Source organism: Cupressus sempervirens, chromosome 6 (assembly GCF_028749045.1).
Source record: "Cupressus sempervirens isolate cs-2001-9-10 chromosome 6, ASM2874904v1, whole genome shotgun sequence".
Classification (NCBI taxonomy): Eukaryota; Viridiplantae; Streptophyta; class Pinopsida; order Cupressales; family Cupressaceae; genus Cupressus; species Cupressus sempervirens.
In genome coordinates this window covers 678601237-678617415 of record NC_143123.1, presented here as the reverse complement: position 1 = coordinate 678617415, position 16179 = coordinate 678601237, and the positions used below count along the sequence as shown (strand labels likewise).

Here is a 16179-nt window from a genome sequence, read left to right as displayed (position 1 = left end):
TGAAATTCACCTTGTCACAAGGCAGTAGGCACACCATTTATGATGGCCACCACAACGCCTACAAAATTGCAAGAGGGTGAATAAGACCTAGAATAATCTCATCCCTGACAATGCAGTTTTCAGCAGACACAACTAAGCAATGTGGCATTGTATTAATAAGCAGGATGAAAACATAATTGTGAAAATCTGAAAAGGACAAGGACAATGTGTTTTGTAATTCTCTCATGTCCCTTTGGAAGAACAGATGATGTCTCAAATCTAGGTTCATCAATGTACTTCCCAAAAGCTGGCTAATGTCCTCTTAGAGGTCTTCAATTATTTTAAAATTAAAAAAGAAATCCAAGTTTTAGATAAATTCAGTGGAAAAAAATGATTCCAAAGGACGACTATCTGACTTCAAGAGATTGGATAGATCGAAGATGGCAACAAAAACGAATTGGCACAATTGAATGAAAGGTCTTTACTACTGAATTCCATGTGCATCTCCATAGACAGATGACAACATATGCAGTGATGCACCATTAAGTCATAAACAAAGGATCAATCTGACCAAAATTTTAATATAAACCTTGGGACTTTTGTCAAACTACCATAATGCATTTTTTTGTTTATCTATACTAATGACATATTTCTCATAATCAATGCACCATTTTGAATCTTAAGTATTTGTGTTGCACTCATTCCAGAACACAATTTCCAGGTTTTCGAGGAAATATAGAAAACTCAAAGTTCAAACAACTGAAGGTGGACTTGGCCCCAGATCCATAGCTATATCAATAGCTATCATGTCTGTTATAACACATAAGAGCACAAGGAAATACAGAACATGCTTCTATAACAAATTGGTGTGTGAATACCAAAGCTTTTAACAGCCCTTTTTAAAACTCATTAAATGCAGTCTACCAAGCATTAACTTATAAGAGACATTTCTGGCTTTCCAACCAATTGACTGATAGAAATTGAAAAACTATTTACTGCAGCAAGTATCATTTCAAAAATCAAGACCTTAACAAACTTAGAGACAATGAATGACATACAAAAATACATTTCTAGCCAGCTGGCTTACCTGTCTGTCCTCGCAGACTGTATCATATCCAATGATACCAAGATCTAGATCCCCACTCATAAGTTTCCTCACAATATCTTTAGGCCGTTGAAACCACACCTCTAAGTTAGAAAGCTGAATGAGAAGATTGAGGAACAAATCAGATTGCCATCATTTAGATCACAAGGACTTCTAAAACAACGCAAGAATAAAATTATTAGAATTCTATAATTTGGAAACCACAGATGCTAAGGCAACTGGTTGCATGTATATAAATACAGAACTATTTCAAAATAATAAGAGACTGGATAAATAAACAGAACTTGCAGAAGCCATGTGAATTATTCTTACAAGCTATCTAGGATCTTCTAGGCCTAGAAAAGCCTCTACATTCAATACTCTTTATCTTTTTTACTAATCTTCAGATTTGTAATAGACCATATGGCTTACTTCTTTACTATTGCCAAGTGACCCTTACACTAGGGCGGATATTCCACATGCCCAATCATCAACAAATAGATTGCAATGCCAAGACCTCTTAAAACACCATCAACAATGTCTCTATTATACATTGAATTTCAACACTCAAAAGAAAGAGATCCAACATCTACAATCATGGAAATGAAGTATTTCAAGCATGTGCAAACTTAAACAACACAATTTGACCTTGAGAAAATCCAATTCAAGCCAAAAGGAAAAAAAATCCAACCTTGAAATTTCATATTCTCCTTGAAAGGAAAAAAAAGTAACTTTATTGTATAACTTAAGTGACAAAAATTTCATAATGCATGTATTCAAAAGGGGGATACCTATGCAAGATGGGGGAGAACAAAAAGTGTTTTAATAAAAATATATTGAGAGTCTTTTAAAAGAAAATATGATATTTTGAATTTGATTTACTCAAGTTTTCCCTCCAATTCTCTAAATTGGAGTTTGGGCTCTCATTCTTTCATTCTGCTAAACAGCTATTGGAATCAAACCTAGAGAGTTCTTCTAAAGATTTTTGAGGATGAAAATGTTGAGTGGAAATTTGTAAGTCATTGTAACCAGTAACCACAACTTACAAAACTGTGGATGTTTTGCAATTGATGTTTTGCAATTGACTGTTTTTAGGATCAATTGCAAGACAGTGGTTCCAGCCACAGCATATGAGACACAGTCTCTCCTACTTTTCAAGAAAGGCTCACTCCTCTTATTGCTTCTGGAATCAACAAGGCACTTAGCTAATATTTACACTAAGCTAAATCAAGATGGGACATTCATCCTATTTGATGAGTATTGCAATCGATGTCTCTACAGTAACAATGAATAACACATGAGATGTATCAACTCAGTCAAAATGGTGAAAACATGTAAAATGACAGAGATTCAGCATATACGGGTCATCTGAAGTCTGTAAGACAAACAAGGATAAAATGAAACATATGCCAGGATGGATAGTTTCAATGAACATCAAAACCTCAAAAGCCAATGAGCTTGGAAAGAATCAAATACAAAGCAAGGGCGATAGAGACTTACGAGAACAACTAAATATTAAAATTAATGTCAATCAAACTACTAAAGACAAAAATCATAACCTTTATGTGCACAAGTGTTTATGATGACATAGATAATCATACACAGCACTGGAAGGTGTTCCTCTTGAATACCTATGTGCGTATACTAGTCAGAAAAGTCCACCAAGAAAAGAAACAGAAGATGACAGTCTCTTTGGATTATCAAACACATATATTTCTTTATACAAGATAGAGGAGCCATCAAATTTTGGGTAACAAGCAATGTATCGAAATAGATTAAGAGGAGTTGCCGGGGACTACACGACAATTAGCAGTGGTAATGTGTTGGCCTGATAAAATAAAGAAAACGAATATTGGTGATTCTAAGAATTAGTCAACAATCAATAAACTATTTAATCAAAAAGAGATATTGTTAAAGGTTCTGCCCTCATCAAGATCAAAAGGCAAGAAGGAAGAAACTTATATGATGATCATCATCTTGCAAACTCTGACAGACAAATAATTCTTGTGAGCTTAAAATGATAACAAAGAAGCCACGTCACACAAAAGGAGAGATGTGATGAGATATTGACCTTGGTCAACAATGTCTAAAGGAAGTGTGACAAGTTTGTCAAGCAAAGCCCCACAATGAAGATAAGTTCATAATATTGATGATTTATAAACAATGGCAAAAACAAATGAAATACGACAAACTAATAATTAAGATTATTAATGGTTCATGTTTTAAGTTAAAGAAAAAGTACTTATATTGAAAAGGTGGGATTTAATTAAACAAACAAGGAAGACAATGTTTCATTTTTAAAAGGTGACAACCATTCATAAGATACAAGGAGTATGCTACTTGGAACATAAGTAAGCCAGCAGTTGTGAACTAGAAGAAAGGAAGAAGTAAAAAGGATATATATATATATATATAGCAAAGGTTGAATGAAGAGTATAATATATAATCAGATTCCTAATCTGACTTATATATATTAATAAAAGAGATAAGAGGAAGTGTAAAGGAGTTTATTGGTTGACTTCAAGTTAGGAAGAGTTTTTCACAATTTCCATCATTAGTTGTAAAAGCGACAAGGACAAAGGTGGAAAATAAGTTTTTCATCAACAATGAGAGTTGGTACTTCCAGTAGGTCAATGCTAGTGAAGTGTGGGAGTTGGAGCTTCCTATGAGTCAGTGCTCATAAACAAAGGATTTGGAGCCTACAAATCATCGTGAAAGAATAAGTTTTTATATAAAGCAATCCGGCTTTTTCCCACATTGGGTATCCATGTAAACATTGTGTTATTGTGTGCATAATTGTTTATTTCAGCATTTGAAGTGATTATGTAAACACTAACCTTTTGACCACCTTGTCAATGTTACTAATAAAGTGTCAAAACTCGCTCTAAGTCTAACAACAACTTTTCTAACCTCTTAGTTCAAGGTTGTCTCCAATGAAGTCCCTAACTCCCTCTGAGCCTATTATCACCCTTCTAACCTCCTAGGAACAAGTCGTGTCATGCTTTCCTAGTTCAATAGGTATCTTGATAGCATAAGGCCTTCCAGTCTACATACATGAAACTTTATCCCATGAATCATAGTCCTTTATCTGCTATAATTTCTAATCATTAGAGAGTCCATCTTGACAAGATCTATTCCCTCTGAATCAATGCAACCAAAATCATCAAATTGATTGAATCATATCTTCTATATTCCCCCTCTCATTGTCCAAGGTTGCCCATAACAGATCGTTAGACTCCTCTTGAAAAAAACTCCAACTATCAACTCAGCCTCACAGAAGTAATTATCAAATTCTTCCTTCCTTGAATGCTTCTTGGTCCATCCTCTTTTAGTCAAACGATAACTCCTCTAGGTAGTATACTAGCCCCCTAAGCAACAGAGCCTTCAATTGAAATTGTGCTAGTTCTCTCAAAGATTAGAGAGTAGAGAATCTTCCTCGACAATTTCGGCTTTGACCGAGAAATCCTCAAGCATCATCTTCCCCAATGTGAGTTCCCTCCATGTACACCCTGACTCCTTTATGGGCTTCTCGATCCTTACATCGGTCTCTTGCTTGTCGCAACTGAGTTGCGAACGAGCTCTACAACCTCATCGACATTGAGGTATTTGCAACTCGGCGATCTACACCTGCTGCATCGAAATGAGATCAAATTGACTTCATACATTTCATCCAATAGTTGACTTTGACAAATCAAGCCTATGACAATCAATAAAATAAAGTAATGTGCAAACCGCAATATGTGTCGACCAAATAGAGATTCAAATTAGGAGATGATAGTGCCACTTGCACCCAGACAATAAATTTGCAATGTGATGAGTAGATTATCACAGTCTAATATAATGAATCAATCCAATGCATGGAAGGGTGAAGCACTCTTAGTCAAATGCTCTTCATAACGCAAACTACAAATGGCTGCACAAACTACGAACTCTAACCAATCTACAACCAATGTCTTTAAAAGAACCTCTAATCTTTCCCTCATGTCAACAGTTTAATACCAAACTCTTAACCATGAAGTCTAGCTATGATCATAGTATGTAGTGTCACAACTCCAAATATATTCCCATCTTCCTTCATTTAAGGGTAAGGCTTGTGACCATTGTGCAAACTAGGAATGCATGTCGAGAATGTCGAATCTCTACGCCTAGGTAAATATATCAATGTTCAACCACTATTATTTTCTCGACAATATTACCTACAATATTTACCCTACCAAAATTTTATCATAGTTGTTCCAAATACTTCATTTATAAAGCCAATATGAGGGGACTGAGGCAAATGATATGAAATTTGCTAGATATTGTCACACATTTGTTCCTGTAAATTCATAGCATTCATTATGAAATCAAATCAATGAACAGACTCATCTATGTGTGCGTGTGTGATGATGCCTATTTATCTTCTTTGTGACTATCTCTTATTTATGCAAATGATGTCGTAGACATTATACATTTTCTTTCCATCATATTTGAATACCATTCTTTTTAGTACCTACCATCCTTCTATCCCTCTTTACATTTAAAAAAAAATTCTTCATATATCACTCCTCTTACACTCGACTTCTTCTATGCTAAATTAAGGCAACATGACATCATATTTTGGATGACTTGGCATTATAGACTCGTTGTGCATGACATGTCCTTAGTTATGATTATCATTTAATTCAATGAAATGAGTTTGTGAGTTTGGTAACGGCTCTCTTATTGCAATCCACAAGAAGACCATGCGATCTTGGCAAAATTTTCTTTGGCATCAATGTGTCTTCTCGATGAGCACTCATGGGGTTTTGAAGAACACCAAATATATGATCTTATGTTTAGATCTATACATAAGCTAGGTCAACACACTATTTGACCAGCGGGAGCATGAGGAAGATACCTTCAACGCTGATCAAGCTCGAGGATCTCAATGCCAGTGTGGCAGATCTTGAACTTGGGGCTCGAGATGGAGGCTTTGTAATCTTTGTGTGTGCCAAAAGTGAGCTTGGATCAGAATCTCCCGTTGCTGCTTATGGACCAGGTCAAATGATCATTAATGTGGATCGTGTAGTGCGAAGGAGGTCGTTGATAGTGTAATGCTCAAACACCTATGGATTGGGCAGTGTTGGATCAATGACCTTGTCCCTCGGTGTGTTGCATAGTTGAATGTTGCATGTGTTGCACAGAGATTCGCATGTTCATTAGCTTGAGCTTAGGTGTGCAATGAGAATGGTGATCGGAGGCTGATGAGGGTGTACTCAACTTGTTGGTGTAGGAGATGCCAAGTAGGAGGTGGGGACGAACTCGAAAAGACTCATGGATCAAGATCACAATCTCTAATGTCAAATCAGATCTTGCTTGATGAGAAGTGGTGACCCGCATGGAAGCTATGAGATACATCCCATATTGTCTCGCCTCTGCGACATCAAAGCCGATCTGCTCCAAGCACAATGCCACTACCTATCTCCAAGTCGTAGACATTCGTTAGATCTTTGGAACAACATGCAGATCCTTGGCATCCGGATTTTGAGAGCACCGAAAGCAGTCCATGTTTCCTTCAGATCGTCGATCATTCATTGCTTTGGTTTTCCCAGTTCACATGGATATCCTCTTATCGCAGACATTGATCTGATTTGATGTTTAATTTTGGATATGATAATGACTGGAATTTTGTTATATCTCCTTATTCTTTCTCATCTTACATTTGCAGCCTAGCTCTAATACGATGTTAAAATCAGTGGATCGCTGCAAATGAAATAATATTTCCTGTGATTTCTATATTATTCCAAATACAACAATCTCTTTCCATTTATAATGAGAATAAGCCTATGAAGACACATGTCTATTCATTAATTATATAATTAATATAATAACAAATATATATATATTAAACACATTGTATCTCGTATATAATTATTCATAGGTTTATCCAACTAAAGCTATAAAACATTAACAATTTCAATTGTGGAAAAGCGGTACATTGTGCATCCAAATGTCCCTTTAACAATAGTGACTCCAATGAAGATGAAAAGGAAGCCTTCAAAAAGAAAAAATGGAAAAAGAATAACAAATTTAATAAAAAGAAACAATTTCAAAAGAAGAGTAAAAAGAGCTTTTACTCCAAAAAAGACAGCAGCTCATTAGATGAAAATAGTGAGGAATGCCCAAGTAATGAAGAGGATGAAATTCTATTCATCACTGAAGTAGACTCAAGTGGCAATCATGAGGATGATGAAGGTCAATCATGTGATAAGGAAGAGAATGTTGATCTTGAAGAACTTCATTAAGCATATAAGGAAAATGAGAAATTGAAAAGGAGAGTAGCAAAGTATAAAACATAAGCTATGAAGTATCTAGAAGCATTAAAGAAATCAGAACAAACTTTTGAAGATCTAAGATCCAATTAGAAGAAACTAGGCAAGCTGAAAATGATCTTAAAGAAAAACTGATTCCCAAAGATGAAAATTGTATCAAACTAGAACTAGAGATTGAAAAGTTAAAAAAGGAGTTGGAAGAAAGCACCCTCAACCTGAAGAATAGTATTAAGATTGGAAAAAGTTCAGAAATCCTAACTGATATCATAGATAGTCAAAAGCCCTCTTCCAGCAAAACAAGGGTTAGTTTCGAAAGAAACTCAAATAGTAACAATACATTCAAAGGACTCATCAAAGAGGGAAGCAACATAGCTGAAAATAAAGAACCTAAAGAAGAAGGTGGGCTTAAGGAAAACAAGGATCGCCACATAAATAAAGAAAATGATGTGCACAAACCTCGTCATAGGTTTCATGGTTATTGCTACTCTTGCAATAATTTTGGTCACAAAGCACTAGAATGTGGAACATCAAAACAACATATGAATGAATGGAAAAGGCCTTTATGACAACAACATTTGAGCTGAGCAATTATGACAACAACCTTCCTAAGGGAGAGGCAGCATTCAAGGCATTTGTTGCACCTGATGCACCCAAAAGAGGTAAACAAGTGGAATGCATTTCAAGAAAAAGTAGAGACCTTGAGAGTCTCTTTGTTGAAGAAGCTGAACAGGAGGAGCTAGGGGTGCTGCAAGCAAAAAGACTGCCTAGAGGTAAAGGGAAGTACAGAGGTAACCTTCCTTTGAAGTGTTTCAGTTGTAGCAAGATAGATCATATAGATGCAAGATGTCATGAAAGCAACAAAAAGGAGAAGAACAAGAGATGAAAGAGCTTCAAAGATAAAGGCAAGAAGGTGTGACTGATGAAAAGTCAACTTGTTCATACAATGATGATGAGGAGATAGCCTTCTTTGCAATAAAAGAAGAGTGGGTGGAAAGAACTCTAGTATCGACCACCAGCCACAACAAAAAATTGGATCATTGGCAGTAGCTCCTCTCACCGCATGACTGTTGGCCACAACAAATTCCTTGAAGTGTTGAATGTGATGGAGGAATGGTAAGATTCGACAATGATGCTTTGTGTTGTAATAGGTAAGGGTTCTATATCCTTAAATGATTCCACAAATTGTTAACATGTATATTTGGTGGAAGGACTGAAGTATAACCTGTTGAGCGTAGCTCAACTAAGTAATAAAGGTTATAGATTAGAATTGATAAAGGTTCTTGCAGGATATTAAACAAGACAAGTAAATTGTTAGCAATTGGTGAGCAAAGCAAAGGTAATTTGTTTTACCTTGACTCTACTATAAATAATTTCTTAATAGCCAAATCTAATGATAGTTGGCTCTGGCATAAATGGTTATGCCATGTAAATTTTGATAGCATTGTAAAAGTAGGAAGAAAGAAATGTGTGAGGCTTGCCTCCAATCACAAAACTTGATAAGACCATGTGTAAAGATTGTCAACCAGGTAAGTTAGCCAGTTCAAGATTTTCTAGAAAATCTTATTGTTCTAAACATATATTACAAATAGTGCACTCTGGCCTGTTTGGTCCTATGAGGACTAAGAGTGTATCTGGAAACATATATTTTATGTTGTTCATAAACGATTTTCTAGAATGATATCGGTTGTTTACCTGAAAGAAAAGTCAGAGACTTTTCACATGTTCAAAGTGTTCAAAGCTAAAGTGGAAAGACAGACAGGCAAAGCATTGAAGTGCCTAAGATCAGATAGGGGAGGTGAGTTCACCTCACAAGAGTTTGTAAGTTACTATGAGGAGCACAGTATCAAGAGGTAGACGTCAGCCCCAAGAACACCACAGCAAAATGGAGTTGCTGAGAGAAGGAACGAGAAAATAATAAACTGCGCCAAAACTCTAATGATTCAGAAGAATATTGCACAAGTCTACTGAAGAGAAGTAGTGAGCACTACAGTGCATACCCTGAACAGGGTAAAGGAGAAGCAAGGTACACATAAAACTTCCTATGGTCTACGGTTTGGATACTCACCATCAGTGAGTTATTTTAAAGTTTTTGGCAGCAAATGGTCCATCAAGCTCAAACCTAAGAGTGATGAAGGGATCTTCTTAGGATACTCCACAAAAAGAAAGCCTTACCAGTGCTTGAACACCAAGACAAAAAAGATAGTGGAGTTTGTCAATGTAAAAGTGGATGAGTCCTCAGAACAAAATGATGAAGGAAGCAACAGAGAACCAGAAGACTACAAACAATTTGTTTATACACCACTTGTTGCACCTGTAGCAGAGGAACCTGTTCAAGCTACACAGGAAAAAGGTAGGGCAGAAGAAGTTAAGCTTCAAGAGCCAGTATTTGAAGCACCTAGAGAAGAACCGGTGCTAGCAAAGTTTATAAGAAGACACCACTCAACTGATTGGATTATTGGAGATAAAGATGCTAGAGTGATGACAAGGAAAAAAGTGAGAGACTACCTATCTACTCTCACAAGTTGAGCCCAAGGCTACAAAAGATTCCTTGAAGGATGAAGATTGGATGAAGGGCATGGAGGATGAAATTAAGCAAATAGAAAAGAATGCGATACAGACCTTAGTTACCCAGCCAAAGGAGAAAATTGTTATTGGCACAAAATGGGTACACAAGAATAAAATGAAAGAAGATGGGGAAGTAATAAGGAACAAGGCTAGACTTGTTTGCAAATGGTATGCACAGGAAGAAGGAATAGACTTTGGGGTAACTTTTGCACCAATGGCCAAATTGGAAGGAGTCAGGATACTCCTAGCTTTTGCACAATACAAAAGATTTAAAGCAAATCAAATGGATTTAAAGTCTACATTTATAAATGGAGTCCTAGAGGAAGAAGTGCACATAGAACAACTTGAGGGGTTTGTATCAGAAGATGGAAGGGACAAAGTGCGCAAGTTGAAGAACCTATATGGACTGAAACAGGCATCCTGTGCATCGGAAGATTGATTAGATGGCATGTGTGATGGCATGTGTGACATATATTTGATTTCCTTTTTAAGTCATTTAAATCAAAGTTCGCATTCATATCATGTTGATGAATGGATGTTAGTGTTCCTTCTTTGCCTTCTGGTTAAAGGCATATCATAAAATTATTTACTATAAATTAAAGGAGGGGACTGTACCTTCATTTCAAAATTCAGAGAGCACTTGACAAAATAATTGTAAGTGATTCAACTATTGGTTTCAAAGTTTGTCTTTCAGTTTGGGCATTTAAAAGTTATTTGTGAAAGATTTGACAAATCTGTTTAGTAACAAGTTTCAAATACAAATATATTTCTGAGTTTACAGTTATTGGGTAAAATTTGTTATTTGACGATTTGAATGTGCATAAGCATTATTGACCATTTCTTTCCCTGAATCAATATTTTGTAATTAGTTATTTGTTTTGAGGATTACATAGTTCATAAAAACGTACAATATTCAATTATAAACCTGCAGCTCTATTTCTCACCTCCAAATTGGTCTACAAGCTAATAGAGAATGGCTGCCTTGAAACTAATGTGTTAGGGCATCATTGACCAAGGTCTTTTGTTTATGCCAATAAGGTAGAGATATTGCCAACAACATATGAATATAGAATTTACAGTGTTATAATCACATTTATCTTAGTAATTGGAACAATACACAACTTTTATTAATTGTACCAAACTGAGTTACATACCCATATCAGTAATTGTCCACACTTACCATACCATATTATTCCATGTGCATACTACATATAGTGCACAAGTTGGTTACTAATACCAACTGACGTGACTCTTGGTACAACCTTCCCTAGCAACTACTTAATTACTTAAATGCAAATTTACTCGCTACATTATCCCCCCCAAAAAAAAGAGTTGTTTCCACATGACTAGTAGCTCAAGAAGAGGGGTAAGAAGACCTCCCTAGAGCTGAAGCTGAAAGTGATGTTTTCACTGGAGTGGTTGAGGCCGTGAGACAAGCGAGTTGCTACTTGAGTAGATGGACATCCTGTTCTGCAGCAAGTTGTTTAGTGCGTGCACCATGTAAAAGCCTTAGTGCATTCATGTTATCTTTATCCGCTACTGCAAGCTGCTCTGCATGAGTAGTCTACTCACTCTTGAGTTCAGCTTCCAGCTTCCCAACTTTCTTGGTCAAAATTTCTCAGTCCCCCTCTGTTTTGGCCACTTCTCAAGTAGTTTTTTGCAAATCAAAGAACATAGCCCTAAAAGTTCCCTCCATTTCAGATAGAATTGGAGTCAAAGGCCCACCTGTTTGAATCACCCGTGACACCTACCACTGCTGGGATTGGACCTCCATCTCATCAACAAGCCAACCCTGGTTGCTAAGTATCCTCTTGAAATCTTCATGGCATCTTGTCTTCATAAAATGTAAGAGGGACTTCGCTTGAGAAACTACATTAGTCATATCAAACTGAAAGGTGCTCTATCGGATTTCCTGTGTGGCTTTGTTTATGATTTCTAACCCAACCAAAATCCGCTTGGTGCGTTTATCACATGTTGTGGACATGGTGTCTCGTTCATCATGTTGGCTTCCTTCCATTACTTGATCTTCCTGAATGTCCATGGTTCCTTTGTGGGGTTGTTCCTCCACTTGGGGGAGGGTGGTCTCTCCTAGCATACAGGGATGGCAGTGGTATATCTACCACTCCCAACTCATATTGTGCCAGTAAGGCATCCGCCTCTGTATCTTGCTACTCTCCAATGTCCTCACCTTATCCATGTTCTTGATGATGCGGCTTCCCTACTAAGGTTGTCATGGAAGTGGAAGGAGCTAGTGTTGATGCCTCTATTGATGTTGCCTTAGGTGTCACCAATAAAGCAATCGGTTGTCCTGTTTCAATCCCCTGGGGTGTAGCAAGTCTTAAGATGTGGTTGCCTACTTTGGTTCACCTCAAATCTACCAATTTAGCACTCGACATTCTACCTCCCAGAACAAGATGAGCCATTTCAGACAACTTGGCTGGTGCAAAATTTATCTTCTTAGTACCCCAATCAGCAAGGGTGGTTCCATTGATTGTGCCTTCATCTCCTTCCATACTTGTATGGGTGCCTTTGTCTTCCTTCTCAAGGCTCGTACAGCCAGTATTTGTATGGCTAGCTTCCATACGGCATGAATGGCAAGCAGCGGTACAACTATTGCTTCTCGTATGTGGCCTAGTTCCTCTGCCTTGTGCATATCCTTTAGTCCGATGTTCGGATTCTTCTTGCCAACTGGATTCCTCTTCCGAGGATGGCTCTTTCTCTTCTTTTGCACGGCTTTCCATGCCGGAATTTTGTATGGTGGGTTTCTCCTATCTTGCCTTCTTCTTGCAAGGTTTCGTGATCGTGGTACCTCCTCCATGTGCTATGGTATCCATAATACATATGAATCTAATACAGCATGGTAGGTTTATAGGGCTCTATCTCGTTTGCCGAGACAAACTTCCCCAATGCTTAGGAGCAACTTGTGTGCGTAGGGCCTCTAGAAACAATGCTATAGCATGACGCAGCATATAAAAGGTCTTGTGCTTTACTATAAAAAACTCCTTCAGCTTATCTAAAAGTAGTTGAACCCAGTTATAAACCTTACCCTCATACAAGCCCTTTTACATGTGGAAGCATAGAGAGGGTAATATCCAATGCTTGACAGTCTCCGGTTAATTTACTCCTTACCAAGTCTACCACACACCTCCATTCTGCATTCCTCACAACAGTCTTTTTGATGCCTCCACTGCTGCTCCAAATGTCATCCCACTGCTTTTGTGTCAAATTGTGCTTGCACACTAATTCTACCAATCTTCTATGGTCATTTTTAGGGTTTTACCCACTTGTTGTCCTTTGTTGGGCACCCCCAAATACTTCTGTAAAATTTTTGGTGCAAAGGAGACTGTCACCTTCTATTGTAGGTATTGAATGGTGGACTTATGGCCCTTCTTGTCATAGCCATACACTAGGGTTCATAAAACTGGTTCAAACTCCTTAAGATAAAAAATAGGCATAAACATAATCTTATCGACCTCTGCTTTTCTTAGTGTCGCCTTCAATGGATGACGATGTTTTGCTTCTTGCCACTAGTTCCTACATTCTATTCCAGCAAACCCTTCGAAATTGATGTTTGCAACCGAGACTTCTTCTATTCTTCCCTTGTCCTTATGGCTCTTGCTTGTTGTAGCCATGATGTTTGTCTATTGGCTCCTTTCAACTTTCTCCCTTTTATTCTTTTTCTCAATCCTATTAGGGTTTAGTCCTTGAGTGGCCCCCACCCACCATGCCTTTAATCTATTAATTGTCGTATTCCATAGGCACTTCACCCTATTCCCTTTTATTTGTGGTGCACGTATAGAATGTGTGACTTTTCCATACGCAAATGTTCCTTTCCAAGTTTGGCGTACGGATCATGCACGACCTTCCTTTGCCTTATCGTATGTGTACTTAGTTTCATATGACCTTCCTTTGCCTTGTCGTGTGCATATGGAATTTCTCTTCCTGCTTGGTGTACAACTTGGCCTGACGTACAAATTGATGGCCTTCTCCTAGCGTACAACCTTGCCTACCTCCTCCTAGCGTACGGCCTTGTCTGCCTCCACATGGCATACGTCCCAGTTCCCTCCTAGCGTACAGCCTCGTACGGAATACTTGCCTTCTTCTAGAGGGCATACGGATTCCTTCTTATTTTGCTACCCCTTCCCTTTTTGCTTTTGGATGTATATTTCAGGCTTGTCTTTTTTATGGTTGTTTTTCATTTCATTTTGCTTTCCAAAGAAACTCATACCTTTTTATGTTTGATTAGTTGGACTTCTCTATCGGACTTCCTTTTCGTCCCTTTTTCATCCTAATTTCGGACCTTTACTTTGGGCGCATATTGCCACATGCAAGAGCTTGGAAATGTTTGATAGCATTTGATCTCACAACAAGTCCCTAAATATTCAAGGTCGAATATCTTCTCCACCAGTGGGGTTGGGCTCCTGCCTTTATAGTTGTCATCTACGTCCCATCCACCATACTTTTGATCCCAAGTGGCTTTTTCTCCATCCACTTTAAGTGTCTTTGCTAGGTTAGGAATTACTCTCCATAGTTCGTTTGGTTCCCTTTGGTCTCCTAGGTTAAGTTCCACCACCCTTGGTTCTTCGTGCCTTATATTTCCTTCTTTCAACTGGTGGGCTGGTGTATCATCTACCAATATCATTCCTTCCTTGTACTCCTTATTCTCCTTAGGATACCTGTCCTCCTCCATTTCGATAATTCCTAGCATATTAAAACTTGACTCAAATACCTCATATTCCTCCATTTGCCAATGAAACAATCCACTCAATGAATCGGTTTCATCCTCGGAACAATTTCCAAGTCTTAAGACACCTTCCTTGTCCAATTATATTTCGCCCTTTCCATTGCATTCCCTGCCTTCCAATTCCGATTCAAATGCCAACTCCTCACTTACTGCCTGGTTTTGTAAGTCAATTGTATACTTCCTTCCATTACTTTCAATAGACAATGTGTTCCGCTTCCAATTATGGTTGGCTCTGGCTAGCACCAACCATTCCCTATCCAGTAAAGCATCGTATCCTCTCCTTTCCAAGGAAATTACTACAAAATCCAAGAAAAAGTGTTGCGTTCTCACATTTAACTTTTGAGCCATAAGCGTTCCGAGTGGCTTTATACCATGTTGGTTTGCTCCTACTAGATGGAATGTAGATGGCCATAAGGTGGGTTTCCCTAGTGCCTTCCATGTTTCTTCAAAAAGTGCATTGACTCCTAATCCATCATCCACTATGGTATTAATTAGTTTGTAACCTAAGATTTCCATCTCTACCACTACAATAGTTCTCCCTATTCCCACAAAAAATGACATTGGATCTGGGTGTGATGATTGTTTTTGTTGAGAAATATAGCATTAAAATCTGATTGAAATACATTGCTAATTCATGTGGTTAGTTGAAAGCCACTATATATATATTGCTCCTACTAGATAGAAGGTAAATGGCCAAAAGGTGGGTTTCCCGAGTGCCTTCCATGTTTCTTCATAAAGTACATTTGACTCCTGATCCACCATCCACTATGGTATTAATTAGTTTGTGACCCAAGATTTCCATCTCTACCACTGCAAGAGTTCTCCCTATTCCCACAGAAAACAACATTGGATCTAGGTGTGGTGATTGTTTTTGTTGAGAGATAACATTAAAATCTGATTGAAATACATTGCTAATTCATATGGTTAGTTGAAAGCCATTTTATATATATATATATATATATAAAAGAATGAATTAATATAGTGCATGGGCCTTATACCTGCCGACACCCAAATGATTCCTAAGAGTTTCGTCATTCCTCACAAATGGCAACAGTCAACACTCAGCGGGTGTGTCAATGGGTGTATCTCCAATGGTCGGCACTCAAACAGGTTCTCACCACACCCCGTGACTCCTCACAAGGGAATCACGTCCTTGAACATAGTCTGCCCGCCATATAAACATAAACAATCGATGGCAAATGTGAACATCAATCACAGTGGCAATGTCTCACATCTGCAAACTGTCAATCACATCCATTATCAGCAAAACTCCAAACTCTCCCTTGCATATGAATAATTGCTAAAAGGATATAACAGCCTTCAGAACATAATGTGACCAGTCAAATACAATTTGAAATCAGACATCAAATACTAAGAGATTTCTAAAAGCATAAACCAAATCTGTGAATTAAGTTTCATATCAGAACGGTCTTCATTTCTTAACATGGTATCAAAGCCTACCTAGTAGAGAAATTATTCGAGCTGCTTAAAACAAAATCTCAAACTTACAGTCA

At 37.7% G+C, this 16179-nt stretch overlaps 1 protein-coding gene across 3 annotated transcripts in view; it reads right to left on the bottom strand.

The window, feature by feature from the left end:
* The window catches only part of LOC149554011 (ATP phosphoribosyltransferase, chloroplastic-like), a 144245-nt gene that overhangs the window by 112291 nt on the left and 15775 nt on the right, over positions 1–16179 (bottom strand). For 2 of the 3 annotated variants that reach the window (XM_089789335.1, XM_089789336.1), the window contains exon 4: positions 1067–1180. The exons of the other annotated variant lie outside the window; for it this stretch is intronic. In XM_089789335.1, coding sequence (XP_089645461.1) covers positions 1067–1180 — 114 coding nt within the window. The remainder of the gene's footprint in view (positions 1–1066; positions 1181–16179) is intronic. 3 annotated transcript variants of the gene reach the window in all.